The 27,280-nt window shown below is 42.6% G+C and overlaps 1 protein-coding gene across 1 annotated transcript in view; it reads left to right on the top strand.

The window, feature by feature from the left end:
* Positions 1 to 27,280, top strand: part of LOC131547042 (coiled-coil domain-containing protein 148-like) — a 190,659-nt gene that overhangs the window by 136,712 nt on the left and 26,667 nt on the right. The window contains exon 10 of the mRNA XM_058787291.1: positions 11,879 to 12,085. Within this exon, the coding sequence (XP_058643274.1) occupies positions 11,879 to 12,085 (207 nt within the window). The remainder of the gene's footprint in view (positions 1 to 11,878; positions 12,086 to 27,280) is intronic.

Below are 27,280 nucleotides of genomic sequence, written 5' to 3'. Positions count from 1 at the left end.
CCGCCCCTTAGTTACTGTTGCTCCCTCAGACAAGACAAAGAGTTGCTCACTGTCTTACAATGACAGCTACAGTGTGAAAACCATGTCCCACGATGTTTTTGCACAATTTTGGACACAAAAGGCCACCAAATGGGAATTAAATATTCAATGGAGGGATTTATAAAATATTTTTAAAAAATACGGTGGGTAACTCGAAGGAGGGTTTATGTTAGCTAGTTTTAGCCAGAGATACCTGGCTAAAGCACAAGATAACATTTAACGTTCTGCTTGATCATATGCAAATTGTAACTTAATGAGTGTATGACAACCAGAATATGAACGTTTTGTCTTAATTTATTTAAAAAAAATAAAAATTACAGTAATTTCTTGAGAATAATTATATACTGTATGTACAGTGAGGAAGATGTTGGCAACATTTCAACTGTAGTAAGTGTAGCTGCACAGTCGCCATGGTGATACTTACAGACTGGTTTTCAGCCCAAACAAAGAGGCCACCCCATATCTATACCACTTTCTGGTGCTGAGAAATTGCTTATTCATGTGTTTGTTCAGTTGCTAAGGTACTCTAAATGGTTGCTATGGTGTGGCCATACAGTTTATGGTATGATATTTAAAGACTATTTGACAGTCTGAATCAACAGAGCCCAACCCCATGTTTCTACAATGTTTTGGTGCTGAAAATTGTTTGTTAATGTCTTTACGGTTGCTAGGGTGCTGTAAGTGGTTGCTAGGGCATAGCTATGAAGTTGTCATGTCTGTACTTATTGGCTGCTTGATAGGCCGAGTCAAAAGAGCCCTCCCCCAAGTCTCTGTGACCTCCTGATCCAAAGATATAATCTCACTAATTTTGTGCCAATGTTAAGTCTATGGGACTTTTTGCCCAAATTTTTTCATCCACCAGACGAACATCGTACACTCATTTACTTATAAAAGATGTAGCACACCTCTATAACTGGGAGGTTAGTAAGCGTGTTGCTAAGCGGTTGGTAGTTGTCACACATCATTACTATGTAGTTTTATAGAGTTATTTGTATGTTCTTAACCTGATTTAACACTTAGCTAACTACTATTAGCATGTAGCTATTCACTGCTAGTATGTGTAGCATGCATGAGGAAAGTCCTGTTTGCAATCATGAGTCAAAAGAGCAAAAGAGTCAATGGGACTTTTTTGCCCGCTTTTTCGTCCTCTGTGCGAACATCGGAGGTCCGATCGCTTAGAAAAGATATAGCACACCTCTCCTCAATGAGCCGGTCGATTTGACACCTCATTCATGGGTCTGTGACAAACGGTGCAGGAGGAGTAGCGAACCGAAGTTTTGTCCAGAAGAAGAAGAAGCAGAACTAGAATGTACATTTCCTGAAGAAAATGTGAGTGGTGCTTGCCGTGGCAAAACTCGGCGCTGGGCAGATACTACAGTGTTCTGCGCGATTGTAGAGAGCCAACTCCCATGTCTGTATGATGTTGTGGAGCAGAGATATGACTTCTTTATGTTGCTATACGGTTGCTAGGGTTCTCTATGTGGTTGCTGGGGTGTAGCTGCACAGTCACCATGGTGATACTTGCAGACTGGTTTTTCTGCCTCAACAAAAGAGGCCACCCCCATATCAATACCATTTTCTGGTGCTGAGAAATTGTTTATTCATGTGTTTGTTCAGTTGCTAAGGTACTCTAATTGGTTGCTATGGTGTGACTATACAGTTTATGGAATGGTATTTAAAGACTATTTGACAGTCTGAATCAACAGAGCCCAACCCCATGTTTCTACAATGTTTTGGTGCTGAAAAATTGTTTATTAATGTCCTTTTACGGTTGCTAGGGTGCTGTAAGTGGTTGCTAGGGCATAGCTATGAAGTTGTCATGTCAGTACTTATTGGCTGCTTGATAGACCGAGTCAAAAGAGCCCTCCCCCAAAGTCTCTGTGACCTCCTGATCCAAAGATATAATCTCACTAATTTTGTGCCAATGTTAAGTCTATGGGACTTTTTTGCCCAAATTTTTTCATCCAGCAGACGAACATCGTACACTCAATTACTTATAAAACATATAGCACACCTCTATAACTGGGAGGTTACTAAGCGTATTGCTAAGCGGTTGGTAGTTGTCACACATCATTACTATGTAGATTTACAGAGTTATTCGTATGTTCTAAGTCTGATTTAACACTTAGCTAATCACTATTAGCATGTAGCTATTCACTGCTAGCATGTGTAGCATGCATGAGGAAAGTCCTGTTTGCGATCACGAGTCAAAAGAGCAAAACCTGCATGTTTCTATGACACTTTTATCCAAAGATATCCCTTTTGATCTGTTTTCAATGGAGGTCTATGGGGTGGTTGCTAGGGTGCTGTAAGTGGTTGCTAGGGTGTGGCTATGAAGGTCATAGGTCATTACTTATTGGTTACTTAAAAGAGGAGTCAAATGAGTGTGTGTGAGTTACAGAGAGAGAGAGAGAGAGAGAAGGGGCTCTAAGGGCCTGCGTGTGTGTGTGTGAGAAAGTGACAGTTGAGATTCAAATTCACGAACATTCCGCCAATGTAAGTCAATGGGACTTTTTTGCCCGCTTTTTCGTCCGCTGTGCAAACATCGTAGGTCCGATCACTTAGAAAAGATATAGCCCACATCTCCTCAATGAGCCGGTCGATTTGACACCTCATTCATGGGTCTGTGACAAACGGTGCAGGAGGAGTAGCGAACCGAAGTTTTGTCCAGAAGAAGAATAAGAAGAAGAAGCAGAATAATAATAACTAGAATGTACATTTCCTGAAGAAAATGTGAGTGGTGCTTGCAGTGGCAAAACTCGGCACTAGGCTGTCAATATAGCCTTCAGTATGATTCTAGAGAGCCAACTCCCATGTCTGTATGATATTGTGGAGCTGAGATATGGCTTCTTTATGTTGCTATACGGTTGCTAGGGTTCTGTATGTGGTTGCTAGGGTGTCGCTGCACAGTCGCCATGGTGATACTTACAGACTGGTTTTTCAGCCCAAACAAAAGAGGCCAGCCCCATATCTATACCACTTTCTGGTGCTGAGAAATTGCATATTCATGTGTTTGTTCAGTTACTAAGGTACTCTAAATGGTTGCTATGGTGTGGCTATATAGTTTACGGGATGATATTTAAAGACTATTTTGACAGTCTGTATCAGCAGAGCCCAACCCAATGTTTCTACGATGTTTTGATGCTGACAAATTGTTTGTTAATGTTCTTTACGGTTGCTAGGGTGCTTTAAGAGGTTGCTAGGGCATAGCTACGAAGTTATCATGTCAGTACTTATTGGCGCTTGATAGGCCGAGTCAAAAGAGCCCTCCCCCAAGTCTCTGTGACCTCCTGATCCAAAGATATAATCTCACTAATTTTGTGCCAATGTTAAGTCAATGGGACTTTTTCGCCCAAATTTTTTCATCCACCAGATGAACATCGTACACTCAATTACTTATAAAAGATATAGCACACCTCTATAACTGGGCGGTTACTATCGTGTTGCTAAGTGGTTGGTAGTTGTCACACATCATTACTATCTAGTTCTATAGAGTTATTCGTATGTTCTTAGCCTGATTTAACACTTAGCTAATCACTATTAGCATGTAGCTATTCACTGCTAGTATGTGTAGCAGGCATGAGGAAAGTCCTGTTTGCAATCACGAGTCAAAAGAGCAAAACCTGCATGTTTATATGACACTTTTATCCAAAGATATCCTTTTTGATCTGTTTTCAATGGAGGTCTATGGGGTGGTTGCTAGGGTGCTGTAAGTGGTTGCTAGGGTGTGGCTATGAAGGTCATAGGTCATTACTTATTGGTTTCTTAAAAGATGAGTCAAATGAGTGTTTGTGAGTTACAGAGAGAGAGAGAGAAGGGGTTCCTAAGGGCCTGCGTGTGTGTGTGTGAGAAAGTGACAGTTGAGATTCAAATTCACGAACATTCCGCCAATGTAAGTCAATGGGATTTTTTTGCCCGCTTTTTCGTCCGCTGTGTGAACATCGTAGGTCCGATCGCTTAGAAAAGATATAGCCCACATCTCCTCAATGAGCCGGTCGATTTGACGCCTCTTTCATGGGTCTGTGACAAACGGTGCAGGAGGAGTAGCGAACCAAAGTTTTGTCCAGAAGAAGAATAAGAAGAAGAAGCAGAATAATAATAATAAGTATGCAAGAGAACAATAGTGATGCCTTGCCTTTGGCAAGCACCACTAATAAGTATGCAAGAGAATAATAGTGATGCCTTGCCTTTGGCAAGCACCACTAATAATAATAATAAGTATGCAAGAGAATAATAGTGATGCCTTGCCTTTGGCAAGCACCACTAATAATAAGTATGCAAGATAACAATAGTGATGCCTTGCCTTTGGCAAGCACCACTAATAAGAAGAATAAGAATAATAAGTATGCAAGAGAACAATAGTGATGCCTTGCCTTTGGCAAGCACCACTAATAACTAGATAGTAAAGTTTGGATACAAACTTTAAGTTGGCTTGAAAAAGCCTAGTCAGAAATTTGTAAAAGTTTTAAAAGCTTGAAGTTTGAAGGTTTTAAGTTTGAAGTAGTTTGAAATATGTAAAATAGTTTTAAAGGTTAAAGCTTGAATGTTTTAATGGCAATACAGTCTATCAGAAGAACAGATCGCTGGGATACCTGTGGTAGTTGTAAAGGTGTTGCTATGCGGTTGCTAAGGTACCTGGGGTGGTTGCTAGGGTGTTGCTATGCGGTTGCTAAGGTACCGGGGTGGTTGCTAGGGTGTTGCTAGGCGGTTGCTAGGGTACTCTGGGTGGTTGCTAGGGTGTTGCTATGTGGTTGCTAGGGTACCCTGGGGTGGTTGCTAGGCAGTTGCTAGGGTACCCGGGGTTGTTGCTATACGGTTGCTATGGCACTCGGGGTGTTTTGCTAGGTGGTTGCTATGGTTCTCGGGGTGTTACTAGCTTGTTGTTAACATGATTAACAAGTTGATAGCATGTTGGTAGCATGATTCTAGTATGATTAGCAAGTTACTAGCATGTTGTTAGCATGACTATCAAGTTACTAGCGTGTTGCTAGCATGATTAACATGTTACTAGCATGTTGCTAGCATGATTATCAAGTTACTAGCATTGTTAGCATGTTTCAAGCATGATTCGCATGTTGCTAGCATGTTGTTAGCATGATTAGCAAGTTGCTAGCATGATGTTAGCATGTTTCAAGCATGATTAGCATGTTACTAGCATGTTGCTAGCATGATAGATTAGAAATAGTATTAGACTGAGTGGAAGCTTATATGAGTTTGAAAGGGTTAGAAATAGTACATAGAAGGGAAGCTTGATTGAATCTAATGGGCTTCAGCGTGTTTATGTTTGTCAGTTGGAGCTTGCAAGGTCTTGGCTCATCTGAACATTCCGTCAATGCAAGTCTATGGGATTTTTCACAGTTTTAATCTTCATTTTTAGGAAAACCATAAGTCGGATCAGTCTGAAGAGATATAGCAACCCGAGTCAGACCAGTCTGAAGGTCTGGGCCGAGTTTGGTGGTTCTAGCTTGAAAGCTCTAGGAGGAGATATTTAAATTTTGGCTCAGAAGAATAATAATAAGTTTATATAGTAGATCAGTAAGTTGGCTTTTTCAAGCCAACTTAATAATAAGAAGTTTAAATAGGATTTCGGTAAGTTGGCTTTCTCAAGCCAACTTAATAACTAGATAAAAAAGTTTGTCGAGACAAACTTTAAGTTGGCTTGAGAAAGCCGGACCAGAAAGTTTGAAAAAGTTTAAGAAGTTTAAAAAAGTTTTAAGTTTGATGGTTTTCAGTATGAAATAGTTTGAAGTTTAAAGTAGTTTTAGAAACTTAAGGCAATACAGTCTGACACAGATAGATAGATCTATCATGTATCTATTATATATCATAGATAGATAGATAGATAGATAGATAGATAGATAGATAGATAGATAGATAGATGCACAGAGTGGTTGCTATGACGGTTGCTAGGCTAACTGGGGTGGTTGCTAGGGTGTTGTTATGTGGTTGATAGATAGATAGATAGATAGATAGTCAGATACAGTCAGATACAATCAGATAGATAGTCAGATAGATAGTCAGATACAGTCAGATAGATAGATAGATAGATACAGTCAGATAGATAAGAAACATTAGATAGATGAGTTTGAATGGATTAGAAATAGTATTGGGGTCAGTATGACTCAGTCTGATTGGTTGGTTGAGTAAAATGAGCCCACCCCCATGTCTCTATGATATTGTGATGCAGAGTTATGTTCAATGCAAAATTTCGATGTAAATTACCGTAGTAGGAAAAATGTGTGCTGTTTCATGGGCCGTCCATCACCATAGCATGTCAATGGGGCAATTTTGGGACGCTCTTGTGCCCCAGGGGTACAACTTATACCCCATTGCGGGGTATGTTCTCGCACAGCTTGATAGCCTCTCTAAATGTGGTGATTCGTATGTTGGCCAAATGTTAAGTCTATGGGATTTTTCGGCCGATTTTTCGCCCACTGTACGATTATCGTACGCCGGATCGCTTATAAAAGATATAGCACACCATTCCTCAATAAGCCGCATGATGTGACGCCTCATTCATGGGTCTGTGACAAACGGTGCAGGAGGAGTAGCGAACCGAAGTTTTGTCCAGAAGAAGAAGAAGAAGTATGCAAGATAACAATAGTGATGCCTTGCCTTTGGTAAGCACCACTAATAAGTATGCAAGATAACAATAGTGATGCCTTGCCTTTGGCAAGCACCACTAATAAGTATGCAAGATAACAATAGTGATGCCTTGCCTTTGGCAAGCACCACTAATAATAATAATAATAAGTTTAAATAGGATTTCAGTAAGTTGGCTTTCTCAAGCCAACTTAATAAGTATGCAAGATAACAATAGTGATGCCTTGCCTTTGGCAAGCACCACTAACTAGAATGTACACTTCCTGAAGAAAATGTGAGTTGTGCTTGCCGGCACTGCTAGGAGGTTGCTAGGGCACTCGGGGTGGTTGCTAGAGTACCCAGGGTGGTTGCTAGGTTGTTGCTATGCGGTTGCTAGGGTAATCAGGGTGGTTGCTAAGGTGTTGCTATGCGGTTGCTAGGGTACTCAGGGTGGTTGCTAGGATGCTACTATGTGGTTGCTAGGGTACTTGGGGTGGTTGTTAGATTGTTGTTATGTGGTTTCTAGGGTATTCAGGGTGGTTGCTAGGGTACCCAGGATGGTTGCTAGGGGCGTTGCTAAGGTACCCAGGGTGGTTGCTAGGATGTTGCTATGTGGTTGCTAGGGTACTTGGTGTGGTTGCTAGGGTGTTGATCTGGGGTTGCTAGGGTACTCGGGGTGGTTGCTAGGATACCCAGGGTGGTTGCTAAGGTAAATGGGGTGGTTGCTAGGGTGTTGCTAGGCAGTTACTAGTTTTCACACATCATTACTATGGAGTTTTATAGAGTTCTTAGTTTGAATTAGCACTTAGCTAATCACTATTAGCATGTAGCTATTCACTGCTAGCATGTGTAGCATGTTTGGAAGTCCTATTTGTTAGCATGAGTCAAAAGAACCAACTCCCAAATCTATACGACATTCTGATGCAAAGATATAGGATTTGATAAATGGTTGCTAGGGTACTCTGTTTGGTTGTTAGGAAGTGGCTTGGCAGCTGCCAATGATGATACTCCAAAGGCTGTTTGCCAGTATGAATAATATAAAGCAACCCCCATGTCTCTATGACATTCAGATTTGAAGATATGCCTGTTTGGGTTTAGGTTGCTAGGGTGCTTGGTAATGGTTGCTAGGGAGTGGCTAGGAAGCGTCTATGGTAATTCATGATTGGCTGTTTGCTGCCCCGAGTCAAATGAGCCCACTCCCATGTCTCTGTGACATTCAGATTTTAATATATGCCTGTTTGGGTTTGCGTTGCTAGGGTGCTCGACATTGGTTGCTAGGGAGTGGTTAGGAAGTGTCTATGGTGATTCATGATTGGCTGTGTACTGCCCCGAGTCAAACGAGCCCACCCCCATGTCTCTATGATATTCAGATTTAAAGATATGGCAGTTTGGGTTTGAGTTGCTAGGGTGCTTGGTAATGGTTGCTAGGGCGTGGCTAGGAAGTGTCTATGGTGATTCATGATTGGCTGTTTGCTTCCCCGAGTCAAATGAGCCCACCCTCATGTCTCTATGACACTGTGATCCGAAGATATCCATCTGGGCTTTTAACATGGCAGTCTATGGGATCAGTTGCTAGGGTGCTATAAATGGTTGCTAGGGCGTGGATTGATAGCTTCATAATGATCCTGAGAGTCTGATTGGTTGTCTGAGTAAAATGAGCCCTCCCCCATGTCTCTATGAGTGTTATGTTATGCAGTGTTATGTTCAATGAAAAATTCCTATGTAAATTTCCATAGTAGGAAAAATGTATGCTGTTTCATGGGCCGTCCCTCACCATAGTATGTCAATGGGGCAAATTTGGGGGGCTCTTGCGCCTCAGGGGTACAATTTATACCCCATTGCGGGGTATGTTCTCGCACAGCTTGATAGCCTCTCTAAATGTGGTGATTCATGTGTTTCTACGAAATTCTCGCTCTGAGCTGCAACTCGTCAAAGTTGGCCAAATGTTAACCCTTTAGGCGCCAGGGTTTTTTTTTTAAAAATGCTGGATTTTGACATCAAGATTTCAAAAGCTTGTAGCTTGAAAGGGTTTAAAGATAGAGATCTACTGTAAATTAGAAAAATGTTGGGCATGACCTAAAGTTTATGTGGGGTGTAAATATACTCATCTAATTTGCATATTATGATGTCATCAGGGGGCGGTCCTCTTGAATTTCATAATATTCAGGAAATAGTAGATATTGAATTGATATTTGAACTTATTTGCATGTTTTTTTTAGGTTTTTTTTGTCTTTTTATCCTCATTCCACATGATCAGGAAAAGAGGAAACCAACAATAAAACAGGAGAAAGTACTAAATTATTACTATATTACTATACTATGTGTAAAACGCATGTGAACAGTAGCCTACTTTTGATCAGTTCATCAGTAATATTCAGGAAATAATAGATATTGAATGGATGTTTGAACTTATTTGCATGTTTTTTTTTTTTTGTCTTTTTATCCTCATTCCAAATGATCATGAAAAGAGGAAATCAACAGTAAAACAGGAGAAAGTAGTAAATTATTACTACATTACTGTGCCATAGTAAAATACATGTACCTATTTTTTTTATCAGTTGACCAGCTATCTGCCCAATCTGGTATCTAGGTGACAGTTTATAGTTCTTGAGAGTATGTACCTCTCATTGCATGGCACAGCGCACAGACCTACCCCTCACTGACTGCACCTGTACTGTCTGCCGGCGGCCCTTTGAGCGCGCGCGATCAGAAAAAAAGTCGCAGTCTGGCCGACCATCAGCAACGCGATGCCTCTCCTATGGACACTAAGACCACGTCCACCCCTGCCACCCTCATCCCCGTTGGGCAAGGCTCGAAATTATCACTTGATGGTGCTTCGTGAACACTCTCGCCATTTACGGCGGCGCCATTGCGCATGCAAAGATGTACCAGGAGATGCGCGATCATTAGATGGTCGATCGTCATTTCCAAAGGCAAATATTCCCCTTCAGAGTCAGAATAGGCGAATAACATTTGCAACACGTCCTCACAGTACAACTTTTTATTAGCCATTTGGCGATTTTCTCTCACAAATCTCACAATTTACTCAGACGCTAAGAACTGAACTGCTTCCGCATCAATGACACGATAGCTCACTTGCTCTGCTATTTCCTCGAACAATTTTGGTCTAGAATCGAAGTACTACATGTCTGCCATCTAGTGGTAGGGAATACAAATGAGATACTACACCATATTAGGAACTACAGTCTGTTTAATGAAGTATGACGTCTTGTCGCAATTTTGCGACTTTGGCGCTTAGAGGGTTAAGTCTATGGGATTTTTCGGCCGATTTTTCGCCCACTGTACGATTATCGTACGCCCTATCGCTTATAAAAGATATAGCACACCATTCCTCAATAACCCGCACAATTTGACGCCTCATTCATGGGTCTGTGACAAACGGTGCAGGAGGAGTAGCGAACCAAAATTTTCTCCAGAAGAAGAAGAAGAAGTATGCAAGATAACAATAGTGATGCCTTGCCTTTGGCAAGCACCACTATTAAGTTTAAATAGGATTTCAGTAAGTTGGTTTTCTCAAGCCAACTTAATGAAACATTCCAATATTAGCATAGATGCCATTCTTCATATGATGTAACAAGTACATCAGGTGTTATGGGAAGTGTTTTCGGTTCCGGTTGATCTAATTAACACGGCCTGATAATCCTTTAATGGATTTGAATTATAGAACTGTGATAGCGTGCTATTTGCCAGGTTAAAGAGATGGGTCTTTGATCTACATTTAAACTGACAGGGTGTGTCTGCCTCCCGAACATTGCTAGGAAGACTGTTCCAGAGTTTGGCTGCTAAATAGGAAAAGGATGACCACAGTTGATGTTGATATTCTAGGTATTATCAAATGGCCAGAGATGTGAGATTGTAGCAGACCTGAAGAATTATAATGCAATAAGAGCTCCCTCAGATACAGAGGAGCTAAATCATTCAGGGCTTTATAAGTAATTAATTAGCAATATGTGACCCTGGACCACAAAACCAGTCTTATGTCGCTGGTGTATATTTGTAGCAATAGCCAAAAATACATTGTATGGGTCAAAATTATCGATTTCTCTTTTATGCCAAAAATCATTAGGATATTAAGTAAAGACCATGTTCCATGAAGATATTTTGTACATTTCTTACCGTAAATGTATCAAAACATAATTTTTGATTAGTAATATGCTTTGCTAAGAACTTCATTTGGAAAACTTTAAAGGCAATTTTCTCAGTATTTTGATTTTTTTGCACCCTCAGATTCCAGATTTTCAAATAGTTGTATCTCAGCCGAATATTGTCCGATCCTAACAAACCATACATCAATGGAAAGCTTATTTATTCAGCTTTCAGATGATGTATAAATCTCAATTTCGAAAAATTGACACTTAAGACTAGTTTTGTCGTCCAGGGTCACATATGTTAAAATGTAAACACTGTTCAGTAAGGAGCCAGTGCAGTGTTGACAGAACCGGGCCAATATGGTCATAATTCCTGGTTTTGAGGATACTGCCTTTTCTAGTATCTTTGACAGAAAAGGGAGATTTCAGATCGGTCTGTAATTAACTAATTCTCTAGGATCAGGTTGTGTTTTTTTTTTCAATTTATTTTTTTATTGAGAGGCTTAATAACAGCCAGTTTGAAAGTTTTTCGGACATATCCTAATGACAGTGACAAACAGTACAAATACAAAATACCCCTAGTTTTGTTTTCCTCCAGGTGTGCTCCATTTTCCGGGCTGCTCTCTTTAGGGCATAAGTGTGCTCTTTATGCCATAATGTCTGACAGATTTCCTTAATTTTCTTTAAGTGTAAAGGAGCAACTGTGTCTAAAGTGCTAGAAAAGAATGAGTCCATAGTTTCTGTTACAACATCAAGTTTTTCTGAACTATTGGATATGCTGAGGAATTGAGGCAAATCAGGAAGATTATTTACAAAGCAGTCTTTTGTGGTAGAAGTGATGGTTCTACCATATTTGTAACAGGGAGTTGAGTTTGCAGCTAAGCTATATGGAGTATACACAAGATTAGATAATGATCTGAGATATCATCGCTCTGCTGGAGAATTTCAATGCCATTGACATACAATTCTATGTGATAATATTAAATCTAAAGTATGATTACTGAAGTAGGTCCTGAAACATGTTGTCTAACCCCAACAGAGTTTAAAATGTCTATTAATGCTAATCCCAATGCATCTTTTTCATTATCTATATGGATATTATGGACAGTTACCCAGTTACACCTCTGTGGGTGTTTGTTATATTGCAGAGTGCACATGAGCGTCGGAGCGACTGGTATCATTTCAGCTTGACACAGAAGAACCTAGTACTACAGGGCTGGCACCGGGATCGCTCAGAGCTACTCCTGAGGGCTTTGAGCATGTTGGAGGACTGCAGAATTTCTCACATACAGCAGCAGGAACTTCAGAAACAGCGCTCACACCAGCAGAACATCTGCCTCAAGCTCAAAGCAAAGGTTTTTTTTTTTTTATCTTAAGATATTTGCACACAAGTTCTTCCGTTTTTAATAAATAATACATTCAAAAACTGAAATTATCAAATTTACCTCACTTCTATGCAATGCTTTAAGCCCAATTTATACTTCTGCATTGAACCTACACTGTAGCCTATGCAGAGACGCACAGGCCTGCGCCATAACCTATGCCATACCTGACGTGCACCTTTCCAAAAATCTAACAGCGCGTCAATTCTACGTGGACCGCAAGTGCTGTGATTGGTCTGCTAGGACCCCTCCTCCGTATGTACTTGAGTTTTGTGTGCGTTTATGAGCACTGTAATATAGTTTAATGTCACACCTTCTTATTTAAAATAAAACAAAGCAAAGAACAAGTGTCTTATCATTTATTATACTATAGCATTATACATCAGTAGTTGTCCGCAACAAACAATGTTGATCTGCCATGGTACACGTCCTTGTGGAGATTGAAAGAATGCCATCTTCTCCTGTTCCGTTGTTGTCCCCCTTTTTGTTGTTTTAAATAATGATTTAATGATTTAATGATTTGATATTTATTTGGCGCCGTCACGGCTATAATGCTTCTCCGACGAGCCGCTTCTTCTTCATCTTTTGCCATGGTAAACCAGCAACATGCCCGTGGACACTGCAGGCTAGCGGTCCGCATGACTTTATTCTTTATGACCTATGATGAATGTTAGAGAATCCTGTTTATAAAATACTAATTAGGAACACACAGAGTAGGATTAGAGTGTACTCTCTATACAGCAGCCCAACACATCTACACTTCACTAGTCTCTTTCTGTTTCTTTCTTGCTCTCTTCCTCTCTATATTAGAACACATCTGTGCTTTTACTGGATGAGTAATTTTCAGTAATTTTCAGTCAACGCTTATGCCTGTTTCACACATACTCCATTTGCAGTGCAGGAATGACACACCTGCACAAAAACTGCCCACACCTCCCAACGACCAGGCGCTCTGTCTGTCTCCAGCCGACGTAAGGAAGTCCCTATCTAGGATCAACCCACGCAAGGCTGCGGGTCCCGACAACATACCTGGCCGTGTACTGAAAGACTGTGCTGCACAGCTGACAGATGTCCTAACAGATATCTTCAACACCTCGCTGAGCCAGGCAGTCGTCCCCACATGTCTCAAATCCACAACAATCATACCGGAACCAAAGAAATCACCTGTGTCCTGTCTAAATGACTACCGTCCCATAGCACTGACTCCAATCATAATGAAGTGCTTTGAGAGGTTAGTCATGCACAACATCAAAACCAGCCTCCCCAACACACTCGACCCGCTCCAGTTTGCATACCGTCCGAACCGCTCTACGGACGATGCAATTTCCTCCACTCTCCACCTGCCTCTTACCCACCTAGAAAATAAAGACTCCTACGTTAGAATGCTGTTCATTGACTTCAGCTCGGCATTCAACACAATAATCCCACAACAGCTCATAATTAAACTCAACCTGGTGGGCCTTAACAATTCCCTCTGCAATTGGATCCTGGACTTTCTAACCGGAAGACCTCAGTCAGTCCGTGTCGGCCACAACACCTCGAGCACTACCACACTGAACACAGGTGCCCCACAAGGCTGTGTGCTCAGCCCGCTGCTCTTCACGCTGCTGACCCACGACTGCACTGCCAAGTCCAGCTCCAACCACATCATCAAGTTCACTGATGACGCAACAGTGGTAGGTCTCATCAACAACGATGAAACGCACTACAGAGAGGAAGTGGCACAGCTGGCTGAATGGTGTGGCACTAACAACCTGTCCCTCAATGTGAGTAAGACCAAGGAGGTTGTGATAGACTTCAGGAGAAACTCCGTTGATCACCCCCCACTGACCATCGACAGCTCTACTGTGGAGAGAGTCAGCAGCACTAAATTCCTGGGGGTGCACATCACAGAGGATCTCACCTGGTCCACCAACACCATGTCACTCTCCAAGAAGGCACAACAGCGCCTACACTTTCTCCGCCGGCTGAAAAGAGCAAGTCTCCCTCCACCCATCCTCACCACTTTCTACAGGGGCACCATTGAGAGTGTGCTGACCAGCTGCATCACTGTCTGGTACGGGAACTGTACTGCAGCAGACCGCAAGACCCTCCAGCGGACAGTGAACACAGCTGCAAGGATCATCGGTGCCCCTCTCCCCTCCATCCTGGACATTTTCCTCACACGATGCTCCAGCAAAGCCAATAGCATCGTGAAGGACTCAACACATCCCTCCCACAGTCTCTTCCAGCTCCTACCATCAGGAAGACGGTACCGGAGCATCAGAGCCCGCTCTGCCAGACTGCTCAACAGCTTTTTCCCCCAGGCTGTGAGAGCCCTGAACTCAAATCACCCCGCCCCTCTCTGAACCCCCATACAAACCCTCTACCTCCTGTAACGTGTAACGTGCAATTCGAAGTGTGCTACACACAGGTGAGTGGGCCTGTACAAACCACCTGTAGTAGTACACTCTCCTCCTCTATGCGCACTAGTCACTTTTCACACACACTGCTGTGTGTACACAAATCCCACAAAAAGAACTCAGTAATATATGTGTTTACATGCTCATGCACTACAAATCATCCTGCACTGTTCCCCAGCCAGCTGCTTGAACTCAATGTTTCTCCTTGCACATGTACAGTATTTATCTGAAGCATTCGTATAGTTTGTATAGTTTGTATTTTTTAGTTTGTATAGGTACTTTTTATAGATAGTATATTTATAGTCAAAATCTATCAGTAGGATAGTTGTGTATAGCTTTATATTGTCTTACTCCATTGTTGTATGCCTGTATTTATGTAGCACCGTGGTCCTGTGAGGCACGACATTTCGTTCCACTGTATGCCCCCGCATGTAGCGGAATGACAATAAAGCTCAACTTGACTTGACTTGATATGCAGTTCATGTGCATTGCGTATGCGGTGCAGAAGCAGCAAAGACTCATTTTGCTTTCACACAGGACACGTTTGCAGTCCACTTCTGATCCGCGTCGGTTTACCACAAACACATTTATCCAATTATTTTGATTTCAAATCCAAACATTGTTACTGAAAATGCTTTTTCAGCATTGTGATCCTCTTATATCACAGTAGGGTCTACAGTAATACAATATTTCATAGACATATTCACATTTAAACTCAATAAATAAAAACAACGTAGCCTATCATTCAATGTATTTGACTTCTAGATTTATATATTAAGTTGCTCAAGCAAGTGGCAACGATTTTAAACACAGCCTACGTTTAAAGTAAGAAAGTTAGGCTACATGCTATCATAAACATTTTAAATTAAAACCACTGACAGAAACAGTCGGCTCTCGTTCCTTTTGTTTTGCATTTAAATCTTTATTACAAGCAATCCCACGGTCTTAAAGAACTTCGTTTTTCTACCTCCACAAGTGCATCTATTATGTTGCCTTGTTTATCTAAAAGTGCACTTTTCCTTTTAAACCTAGCCAAAAAGCCACGTGTTGACTGTGAAACACAGTAGACTTTAATTATATCTATTTATTGTGAAATTACTATATTTCTGTGTCAATCCATGTTCATTTTTACCGCAAACAATGCGCTGTCCTACTTTAATTCAGCACGTGCAGCACAGCAAAAAAGACTTGGTGCAGAAATGATTGCTTCACTGCTGCCGATGCACCACTGCTGGAACGCACTGCTGGACCGCAACCGCGTGCAGTGTGAACACTCTAATCCGTGTGAAATAGGCTTTAGAGTGAAGTGTGATGATATGTGAAAATACTTTTTCCTTGTATATCTTCTGTAGCTTCAGCTCAGAGTCAATCATCTTCCAAATGGTTGAGGAAGGGATGGAACACAATAAGGCCACGTTCACAAAGCTGCAATATACGGTTGTCAGTCCTGTATTTGAGTCCTTAATATGTTTACGTTCACACACAGTACGGTTATTTACCAGTGTGACAACCACATTCTGTAACCAAACTCACACCAATAAATTTTCAGGACTCACAACCACATTCTCAGAAAACACGCTGTGTGAACAGAACAGGACTGAACAATTAGTTGTCTGTCATGTCATACAGCGCAAGAGAGCCGCTCTGCCGCACAAACGTGTGTTACGTATTTTCATGTGTGGTTTCGGTAACTTAGAGTGACAGAGAAATGAGCTGTGTGTCATCTGAAAGTGTTTCCACCGAAGCCGCTCCCGTCAGTTTTGTGTTTTGCATGCGACTCATGCTCCACTCTCTACCAAATATAAAAGTTGCTGTCGGTTAATGAAGATTTGATGGATGAAGTCACAGCTCGATTGGACAGTCGTGTCAGAAAGTGATAAGACTTTCAGTTTTATGGATGTCGCCATCTTTGATTTTATTTTGGTCACTGTTGCTATGGTTACTGTTAAGGAATATGGACTTGACACCCGTTGCACTTTCATACAGACAATATTCGAGACACTACTGTAAGTTGCTGTGTGAACGGGACATTTCGAGACTCACACCTAGTTTTGGGCGGTATGACCAAAAATTTGTATCACGGTATTTTTCCAAATTATACCGGTTTCACGGTATATGACATTTTTTTTTTTTTTTTCATGCATGACTGGGTGTTAACCACATTTTCTACTGATTGAAAGAGAAAATACTGCATTAGATTGACTTAGAATGCCCTATTTTACTGTCATGATGAGTGAATATTGTAGAAAAATTACTAAATAGTGACTAAACATTAATACATGTTAGAGTCACTCTCAATTTACTCTTTAAATCCTGATAATCACGACATCGTCTGATAAAATCAACATGAATCTAAAGAGCGGCTATGTGGTTTTGGCTATAGCCTATTAATTTTTTGCCTCATGAAGTGCACTGCCTGCATCTGAGTAACAAACTAAGTGCAAATTAACAGACAAACTATGCTCATTTTTATAATTCCAAACAGTCAGTAAGCAACAGGTGCTTGGAAATGCTGTTTTGTACTCATTTACTGACAAGTCTGCTGCAGTGCGGATAACTGAATGTGCTGCTTCTCTGGCCGCTCACTGCACAGAACAGACGCAGAGAGAGGCGATACTGCGCCGGGAAAGTCAGACCTTGCGCTCGAGGGGCAGCTCTGGTGACATCTTCCAACTGAACGATAGCTAAGGTTTATCCAAACAAGTTTGTCAAGTCAAGTCACCTTTATTTATATAGCGCTTTTAACAATACAGATTGTGTCAAAGCACTTAACAGTATCAAATTGGAGGATAGAGTGTCAGTAATGTATAATGATAAGATTAAACACTCAATTTTCAGTTAATGGCATTACATTATTGAATTCAGAGATGTCATTGTTTAGCTCAGTTTAGTTTAAATAGTATCTGTGAAATCAAATTGACGATAATCGCTAGAAATTAAGTGTCCCCAACTGAGCAAGCCAGAGGCGACAGCGGCAAGGACCAAAATTCCCTCTGTGACAAAATGGAGAAAAAAAAAAAACCTTGGGAGAAACCAGGCTCAGTTGGGGGGCCATTTCTCCTCTGGCCAGACGAAACCCACAGTTCAGTTCCAACCCCAGCCATGTCAGATTGTGCAAACAGCTTATCTGATTCCATGGTCTTTCGATTCGATGAGGCATTTTAATGTATAATTGAATGTATTTGTTTTATTCATTATTTGCATTTATTGTCTATTTTTATAATATATATTTGTTTATTATAATTTTAATTTATAGTTTAATTCATTTAATATATTTCTGTTGTGTGTGTGTATATATATATATATATATATATATATATATATATATATACAACAGAAATATATTAAATGAATTAAACTATAAATTAAAATTATAATATATATATATATATATATACTGTATATCATACTATTTATTATTTTAAAATGTATTTATTCATTTTTCATATTTGTATATTATTGTTTTAATTAAAGTTTTAAATGTATAAATTTATTATATTTCTATTTTTATATTGTTGCAATTTCTAACAATAATAGTATTATGTAGTTAGGTATTTTATTATATTCTTTGTTATTTTGTTTTATTTTAGTTTAATTGTATTTTTAGTCGAGGTCTTCACTGGGGATATGTTCCCGGGGCTCATCCAGGTGTCCCGGCCTCCACTGATGATCAGGGCCGCAGACATCTCCTGGCGCCGATCCACCATCCGATCCGGACACGGACTGAGAAACAGAATAAGAAAGAAACAGACAAATATTAGCATAGATGCCATTCTTCTTACGATGTAACGAGTACATCGTGTGTTATGGGGAGTGTTCCCAGTTCCGGTTGATCTAATTAATGCAGCCTAACAATCCTTTAACGGATTTGAATAATAGAAGCGTATTAGTGTGTTATGTGTAAGCCAAGTTAAAGAAATGTGTCTTTAATCTAGATTTAAACTGACAGAGTGTGTCTGCCTCCCGAACAGTGTTAGGTAGATTGTTCCAGAGTTTGTGTGCTAAATAGGAAAAGGATCTGCCGCCCGCAGTTGATTTTGATATTCTAGATATTATCAAACGGGCCAGAGTTTTGAGAACGCAGCGGACGTGGAGGACTATAATGTGATAAGAGCTCGCTCAAGTACTGAGGAGCTAAGCCATTCAGGGCTTTATAAGTAATTAACAAGATTTTAAATTATGTTTTATTAACAAAGTTCGGGAGGAGCACGTTCAGATAATTAACCTAATTAACACGAGAGGAGCACAATCAGTAATCAACCCAGCTAACAAGATAAGAGGTGTGTATATATACACAGCAGACTCACCTCTGTTCCTTGACAGTTTTCCAGCATCCCTCCGCCACCCCTTCTCCGCACTTACATCTATTCCTGTCCTAACCTTACACAGTATGTGTTTACACGGTGTTTTAAATCATGGTGGGTGAGGGCGTTTTCGTACGCATTTAACCAATCAGCTAAAGTCAATCCAAACTAAAGTTCCGGGAACTAAAACAGTTCCTAGTTCCCGCGGTGCGAACACGCCAAAAAAGAAGGGCCGCAAAGAAATACAGCGCTGAGTATCATCAGCATAACAGTGAAAGCTAAGACCATGCCTCCTAATAATATCTCCCAAGGGTAACATGTAAAGCATGAAAAGTAACGGCCCTAGTACTGAGCCTTGATGTACTCCATACTGCACTTGTGATCGATATGATACCTCTTCATTCACTGCTACGAACTGATGGCGGTCAGATAAGTACGATTTGAACCATGCTAAGGCACTTCCACTAATGCCAACAAAGTGTTCTAGTCTATTCAAAAGAATGTTGTGGTCGAGAGTGTCGAACGCAGTGCTAAGATCCAGTAGAACTAATAAAGAGATACAACCACGATCAGATGATAGAAGCAGGCCATTTGTAACTCTAATGAGAGCAGTCTCAGTACTATGATACGGTCTAAATCCTGACTGAAATTCCTCACAGATACCATTTTTCTCTACGAAGGAATATAATTGTGAAGATACTACCTTTTCTAATATCTTTGATAGAAAAGGGAGATTTGAGATCGGTCTGTAATTAACTAGATCTTTGGGGTCAAGCTGTGGTTTTTTAATGAGAGGCTTAATAACAGCCAATTTGAAGGCTTTGGGAACATATCCTAATGACAATGATGAATTAATAATAGCCAAAAGAGGATCAATGACTTCTGGAAGCAGCTCTTTCAGTAGTTTAGATGGAATAGGGTCTAACATACATGTTGTTGGTTTAGATGATTTAACAAGTTTATACAATGCTTCCTCTCCTATAGTAGAGAATGAGTGGAATTGTTCCTCAGGGGATCTATAGTGCACTATCTGATGCGATACTGTAGCTCACGGCTGCATGGTTACAATTTTATCTCTGCTAGTATCGATCTTGGATGTAAAGTAGTTCATAAAGTCATTACTGCTGTGCTCTTGGGAAATGCCAACACCTGTTGATGCTTTATTTTACGTTAATTTAGCCACTGTATTGAATAAATACCAGGGGTTATGTTTGTTTTCTTCTAGAAGAGTCAAATAGTAATCAGATCTAGCGGTTTTTAATGCTTTCTGTAGGATAGGATACTTTCCTGCCAAGCTATACGAAATACCTCTAGTTTTATTTTCCTCCAGCTGTGCTCCATTTTCCAGGCTGCTCTCATTAGGGTGCTCATTAGTATGCTCATTATACCACGGAGTCAGACTATTTTCTTTGATCTTCCTTAAGCGTAAAGGAGCAACTGTATCTAAAGTGCTAGAAAAGAGAGAGTCTAGATACACAAGACTAGATAATGATCTGATATATCATCACTTTGCTGCAGAATTTCAACACCACTAACTTCAATTCCATGTGAGAATATTAAATCTAGAGTATGATTTCGACAATGAGCAGGTCCTGAAACGTGTTGTCTAACCCCAATAGAGTTCAGAATGTCTATGAATGCTGATCCTAATGCATATTTTTCATTATCGACATGGATATTAAAATCGTCAACAATTAAGACTTTATCTGCAACCAGTACTAACTCAGATAGAGAATCAGCAAATTCTTTAATAAAGTCTGTATGGTGCCCTGGTGGCCTGTATACAGTAGCCAGTACAAACATCACAGGGGATTTATCACTAACACGTGTTTCTCTAGATAATGTTATACGCAGCACCATAACTTCAAACGAGTTATACTTAAAGCCTGCCCTCTGAGAAAAACTGAGAATATTGCTATAAATTGTAGCAACACCTCCCCCTTTACCTTTTGGACGTGGCTCATTTTTATAGCAGTAATCTTGGGGGGGTAGACTCATTTAAAGTAATGTATTCATCTGGTTTTAGCCACGTTTCTGAGCAAATCTAGGTTATGATCATTGATTAAATCGTTTACAAAAAGTGCTTTTGTAGAAAGGGACCTGTGTCAGAGAGTCACAGTCACCGGCGCCCACAGCAATCACCAGATCACAGTCACCTGAGTTCTAATCACCCGCACCTGTCAACCCTTATCAGCACTTCCATAAATACCCACTCTCTCTGACATTCATCGTCCGGTCTACGGTTCACATGCTGAAAAGTAACCTGACTCTATTATTACCTACTTACCTGTTGATTCGCTGAGTTTCTCCCCAGTTCCATCGACTTCTCTCCAAGACGAACTCCCAAGTCTCCTGATTCCTGATCTCCGACTATCCTGTATACAGAGAACGCTGTTATCTCCCCGTCTAGGCCTTCGGACATTATCTCACCCACGTCATTTTCTGCACATTCCAGTCATCCAATCATTCAATAAACATCACTGTCATTCACTCACCTGTGGTTTCTGTCTTTGTTTTTGACAGAAGACCGGACCAACACCGTTACACCCATGGATCCCGGCCTATGAGGGTGATTCGGCTGAGTGTGGCGGCTTCCTCCTACAGGTGGCTTTATATCTCGAGATGCAACCACAAAAATTTCCCACAGAGCGCTCCAAGGTGGCCTTTCTAATCTCCCTTCTAACCGGTTGAGCGCTGATATGGGCGAGAGCCATATGGGATGCCAATACTGCCATAATCAATTCCTATGAAGCCTTTACTCGTCATTTCAAAGAAGTGTTTGGATCATCCTCTGGAGCGCTCTCGGTGTCGGATCAGCTTCTACGCCTGCGTCAGGGTACTTCCTCTACCCACGAGTACACACTGCCATTCCGCACGCTGGCGGCTTCTAGTGGATGGAACGAGGCTGTGCTCATCAGAGCTTTTCGACAAGGGCTGGAAACAACCATCTGTACGCAGATGGCCATATATGACGATTCACTGGGATTGGAAGGTTTCATGCAGAGAGCCAATCGAATCTCCCAACTTTTATCAGCCTGCCAAACCCCCGAAGCTGCACACCAGCCAGTCTCACCCGCCACCAGCCCTCCAGTACCAGAACCCATGCAAGTAGACACAGCTCGTCTCACCAACAGGGAGAGAGTTCACCGACTGACATCAGGCCTCTGTCTCTACTGTGCATCGGCGGACCACTTCAACAGATCCTGTCCCATTCGACCCCCCCACGTCCAGTGGTGAGTACCCTTCAAGTAGATCCTGTCATTTCCAAGTTGTCTATGATCACGGTACAACTATTCACTGCAGCCCAATCCATTTCAGCCTCTGCCCTGGTCGACTCTGGTTCCTCGGGCAACTTCATCTCACAAGACCTCGCAACTCATCTATGCAACCCTTCAACGGCGTGCCCGGGAACTCCGAGTCGAAACCATCAACAGAAAGCCGCTAGGACGTGGGTGTGTCAGATTTGTGGTACTGGAATGATCCACTGTGGCTATCATTCTGGGGCGCCCCTGGCTTATTCTCCACGCACCAGAAATCAGATGGGAGACCAGTGAGGTAATCCCGATGGAGTGAATGGTGTCTACAAAATTGTCTCAAGGAAATTCCACGACCGCCTCTTAAGAACCCCATGGCTCAGGTCGCCTCCACGTTGGTTGAAAGCCCCGAGTCTGATGAGACTCCCACGAACCCATCTGATTACCGGGCGTTCCAGGATGTCTTCAGCAAACAGGCAGCCATGCAGTTACCACCTCATCGGCCATGGGACTGTGCTATAGATCTGCTGCCTGGATTCAAACTCCCCAAGGGTAGAGTATATCCACTGTCCATCCTGGAGCGCAAGGCCATGGAGGAATACATTAAGGAGGCTCTTAAACAGGGGCCATCCAGTTTTCCTGCAGCATCAAGTTTCTTTTTTGTGGGTAAGAAGGACGGGGGCTTGAGGCCATGTATCAATTATCGAGCGCTGAATGCCCAAACAGTAAAACTCCCATATCCACTTCCCCTGGTCCCGGCCGCTCTCGAGAAACTCCGTGGGGCCCGCATCTTCTCTAAGCTGGACCTGTGCAGCGCGTACAACCTCGTTCGCATCTGGGAAGGTGAAGAGTGGAAGATGGCATTCATTACTCCCTCTGGCCACTACGAATACCTTGTAATGCCGCATGACCTTGCCAACGCCCCTTCTGTGTTTCAAGAATTCATGAACGAGGTGTTCTGGGAATTCCTCCATCGCTTCGTCATAGTCTATATGATATCCTGATCTATTCCCGGAACCTGGCCGACCATCGCCAGCATGTTGCGCAGGTCCTCCAGAAACTTAGGCAACACCATCTGTACCTAAAGCTAGAAAAATGCGAGTTCCATCGCCCCACGGTGCAGTTCCTCGGGTACATCATAGGAGAGGATGGAATCCAGATGGACCAGGGGAAAGTCACCGCCGTCACCGACTGGCCAACTCCTCAGTCTGTTAAGGAACTCCAAAGGTTTCTGGGATTTGACAATTTCTATCGCCGGTTCATCAAGAATTTCAGTTTGCTCACAGCCCCACTCACCACCCTGCTCCGGAGAAAGCCCAAGTCCCTGTCCTTCGATTCCAGCGCCCATGAGGCATTCCAGCGCCTCAAGTAAGGGATAATCAATGGCTAGCTGTGCATTAAACGATTTGAATGCACGACGTGGAGGCGAAGAACTGCCCGACGTGCAGCGGTTGCTTCTGAGAAGTGCATTCAAATCGTTTAATGCTCAGCTAGCCGTTGATTATCCCGTTTATGCCATGGTCATTTCCCAGCATTCACATATTAAAGAAGTTAATAATATTTGCGCTGCGATATTTGACCAGAACGATAAAAATGATGGTTATTTTCGTCTGTATTACTATTAAACTCTAACTGTATGTTACTATGGTTACCAATGTATATAGGAAGCGCATTAATATAGAACGTGATTAAACTGACCTGGAACTACCTGTGCGGTTCAACGAATTTAATCAACACCTGCCAGCCAATCAGAATCAAGTATTCAGACAGACCATGGCATAAGACCGCATTCAGTACGGCTCCCATCCTTCGTCATCCAGACCCCCATGTGCCATTCGTGCTGGTAGTCGATGCCTCCACCACAGGGGTCGGGGCTGTGCTGTCCCAGCAGTATGGTGAGCCTCCCCGCCTCCAGCCTTACACTTATTACTCCAAGAAACTGACCCCAGCGGAGCATAATTACGACATCGGCAACAGGAAGCTATTAGCCATCAAGCTGGCCCTGGAGGAGTGGCGGCATTGGCTGGAGGGAGCCAACCATCCATTTACAGTTATCACAGATCATAAAAATCTCCAGTACCCCAGACAAGCCCGCTGGGCCCTGTTCTTCACCAGGTTTAATTTCACCATCACCTACCGTCCCGGAAATCGTAACTGCAAGCGAACGCCTTATCCCGTCTCCACTCTCCTGACTCTCCCACAGACCTGGAACCAATTCTCCCTCCAGCCCTCGTAGTCAACCCCATCATTTGGGACCTGGACAAGGACATCAGAGAACACTCACAGAACCTGCTCCGCTGGGAAGTCCAGAAGGGAAAACTTAAGTTCCATCCACCCTACGGCAATCCCTTCTGGGCTCAGTCCATTCGGTACCGGGCTCTGGACATCCAGGCAGATCAACGGACCCTCTCGCTCCTCCAAGCTCGGTACTGGTGGCCCAGTATGTCCCGTGATGTCACCAGGTACGTCCGTAGCTGCTCAGTCTGTGCCACGTCATCGACTCCCCGTCACTTACCTGTGGGCAAGCTTGTGCCTCTCCCCATTCCACGTAGACCCTGGTCCCACATCGGAATAGACTTTGTGACCGATCTCCCTTAGTCCGAAGGAAACACCTGCATCCTGGTAGTAGTGGACCGCTTTTCAAAAGCATGCAAACTAATTCCTCTCCGTGGTTTGCCAACAGCCCTAGAAACGGCGGAACATCTATTCCACAACGTTTTCAGGAACTTCGGAGTACCAGAGGACATTGTGTCAGATCATGGTCCACAATTCATTTCCCACGTGTGGAAAGACTTCTTCCGCCTGCTTGGAGTCACAGTAAGCCTATTTTCCGGATATCATCTGCAAACGAATGGCCAGACTGAGCGGAAGATCCAAGAGCTCGGACGGTACCTCCGGGCATACTGCCAAGAAGACCAATACAGCTGGAGCCGTTTCCTCCTGTGGACCGAGTATGCACAAAATTCCCTCTGTCAGAACACCACAGGCCTCACGCCATTCCAGTGCATACTCGGCTACCAACCACCGCTCTTCCCATGGATGGGAGAGCCATCGGAGGTTCCAGCTGTGGACCACTGGTTCCGAGTGAGCAAGAGAGTATGGGACTCAGTGCACATCCACCTGCAGCGGGCAGTACGGAGACACAAGGCCTTCGCGGACACCCGGCGCACTCCAAATCCCAGATACCACCCTGGAGACCGGGTGTGGTTATCCACCTGAGATCTACGGCTCCGCCTGCCCTGTAAGAAGCTGAGTCCCCGCTACATTGGCCCGTTCAAGATCCAGAGGCAGATCAACGAAGTCACTTACCAGCTCCAACTACTCGCTTGGTATCGAATTCATTCCACATTTCCCTACTCAAACCCTGTTCCTCTGTCACCCCAGATCAGCACGAGCCGGACGAGCCTCCTCCTCTTGAAATCATGGATTAACCCTCGATCTACCAGGTCCACGACATCTTGGATTCATGGCGACGTGGCGGCCGGCTGGAATACCTCGTAGACTGGGAGGGCTACGGTCCGGAGGAGAGATCCTGGGTGGCCCGGGATGATATCCTTGATCCCATGTTATTACAAGAGTTCCATCGCAACCATCCTGATCGTCCCGCACCCAGAGGCCGAGGTAGCCCCCGTCGCCGTGCCAGAGAGTCACAGCCACCGCCGCCCACAGCAATCACCAGATCAAAGTCACCTGAGTTCTAATCACCCGCACCTGTCAACCCTCATCAGCACTTCCATAAATACCCACTCTCTCTGACATTCATCGTCCGGTCTACGGTTCACATGCTGAAAAGTAACCTGACTCTATTACCTACCTGTACCTACTTACCTGTTGATTCGCTGAGTTTCTCCCCAGTTCCCAAGTCTCCTGGTTCCTGATCTCCGACTATCCTGTATACAGAGAACGCTGTTATCTCCCCGTCAAGGCCTTCGGACATTATCTCACATCAAGATACTGACCCACGTCATTCTAAGCACATTCCAGTCATCCGATCATGCAATAAACATCACTGTTATTCACTCACCTGTGGCTTCCGTCTTTGTATGTGACAACCTGATATTCAGTAAGCCAAGTTTTATCAATTGTTTCTCTGTATTGTAAACATTTTTTATTTGTTGAACATCAATTGAATTGTTACTCTTAATTTGGTTTGGACGTTTTCTGTATTTTCTAGTTCGGGGAACAGACACAGTCTCTATAGTGTGATATCTAGGTGAAGGAGTCTCTATGTGCTGAGAATTAACTGACTTCTGTGAGGTGAGGAGGCTAGCAGATGGTCGGTTTAACCAGTCTGTCTGCTTCCTGACCTGGGCCCCAGTTAGTCAAGTACGAAACAATCTTACTGAATTTACGTTTAGCATTAGCCAACACTTTTAAATTTGCCAGGATGTCAGGCGCTCTGGCTCCCGGTAAACAATGGACTATGGTGGCTGGTGTCTCTATTTTCACGTTCCGTACAATAGAATTGCCAATTACTAGAGCACATTCATCAGGTTTCTCAGTGGGTGTATTACTGAGTGGGGAGAACCTGTTTGATGTTTTGATCGGAACGGACCCGCGACTATGCCGCCTCACTGTCACCCAGTTGCCCTGCTGCACGGGCTCTACTGGAACCGAACAATGTACATGACTTGCTGAACTAGTCGCATCCAAAGCCGTATCTACAGCCCTCACATTCTTACTGACCTCAGTTAAAGTTTGGATGCGTGTCTCTAGTTCTAAAATCTTCTCTGTCAGCCTAACTATAACCCTGCATTTATCACATGTGAATCCCTCATCGCTGACAGAGAGAGATAAACTGTACATGTGACATAAAGTGCAAATAACGAGAAGGAGAAACCATTACTCACCGTGATAGATTAATGATTCACTTACCACTCTTGTCTGATGAACTCATGAGTTCAAACGGAGTGAGAGAGAGATGAAACGGAGCGAGAAAAAAGAAAACAATAATAGGCGAGTGGAACGCGAGTGGAAACGTGAATGACAAGCTATAACTGGCTAATGAATGTTAACGCATGGCGCAAGCATTGCATTTGCGATTTTAGATTAAAAGCGAACGATCAAATTAGTCAGATTATTTTGATAGATAATATCAGAAATATAGAGGGAATTAAGTTATATTTTATCACTTTAAACAACAGAGAGTGATAATAAGATAGAGTTTCAGCAGAAAAGCAAAGCTACACGGAGCTACAATCACAAACC

The sequence above is a fragment of the Onychostoma macrolepis genome, chromosome 09, assembly GCF_012432095.1.
Source record: "Onychostoma macrolepis isolate SWU-2019 chromosome 09, ASM1243209v1, whole genome shotgun sequence".
In the NCBI taxonomy this organism is placed as follows: Eukaryota; Metazoa; Chordata; class Actinopteri; order Cypriniformes; family Cyprinidae; genus Onychostoma; species Onychostoma macrolepis.
Note: the sequence above shows the minus strand (reverse complement) of the source record. Positions and strands in the feature narration are given on the sequence as shown.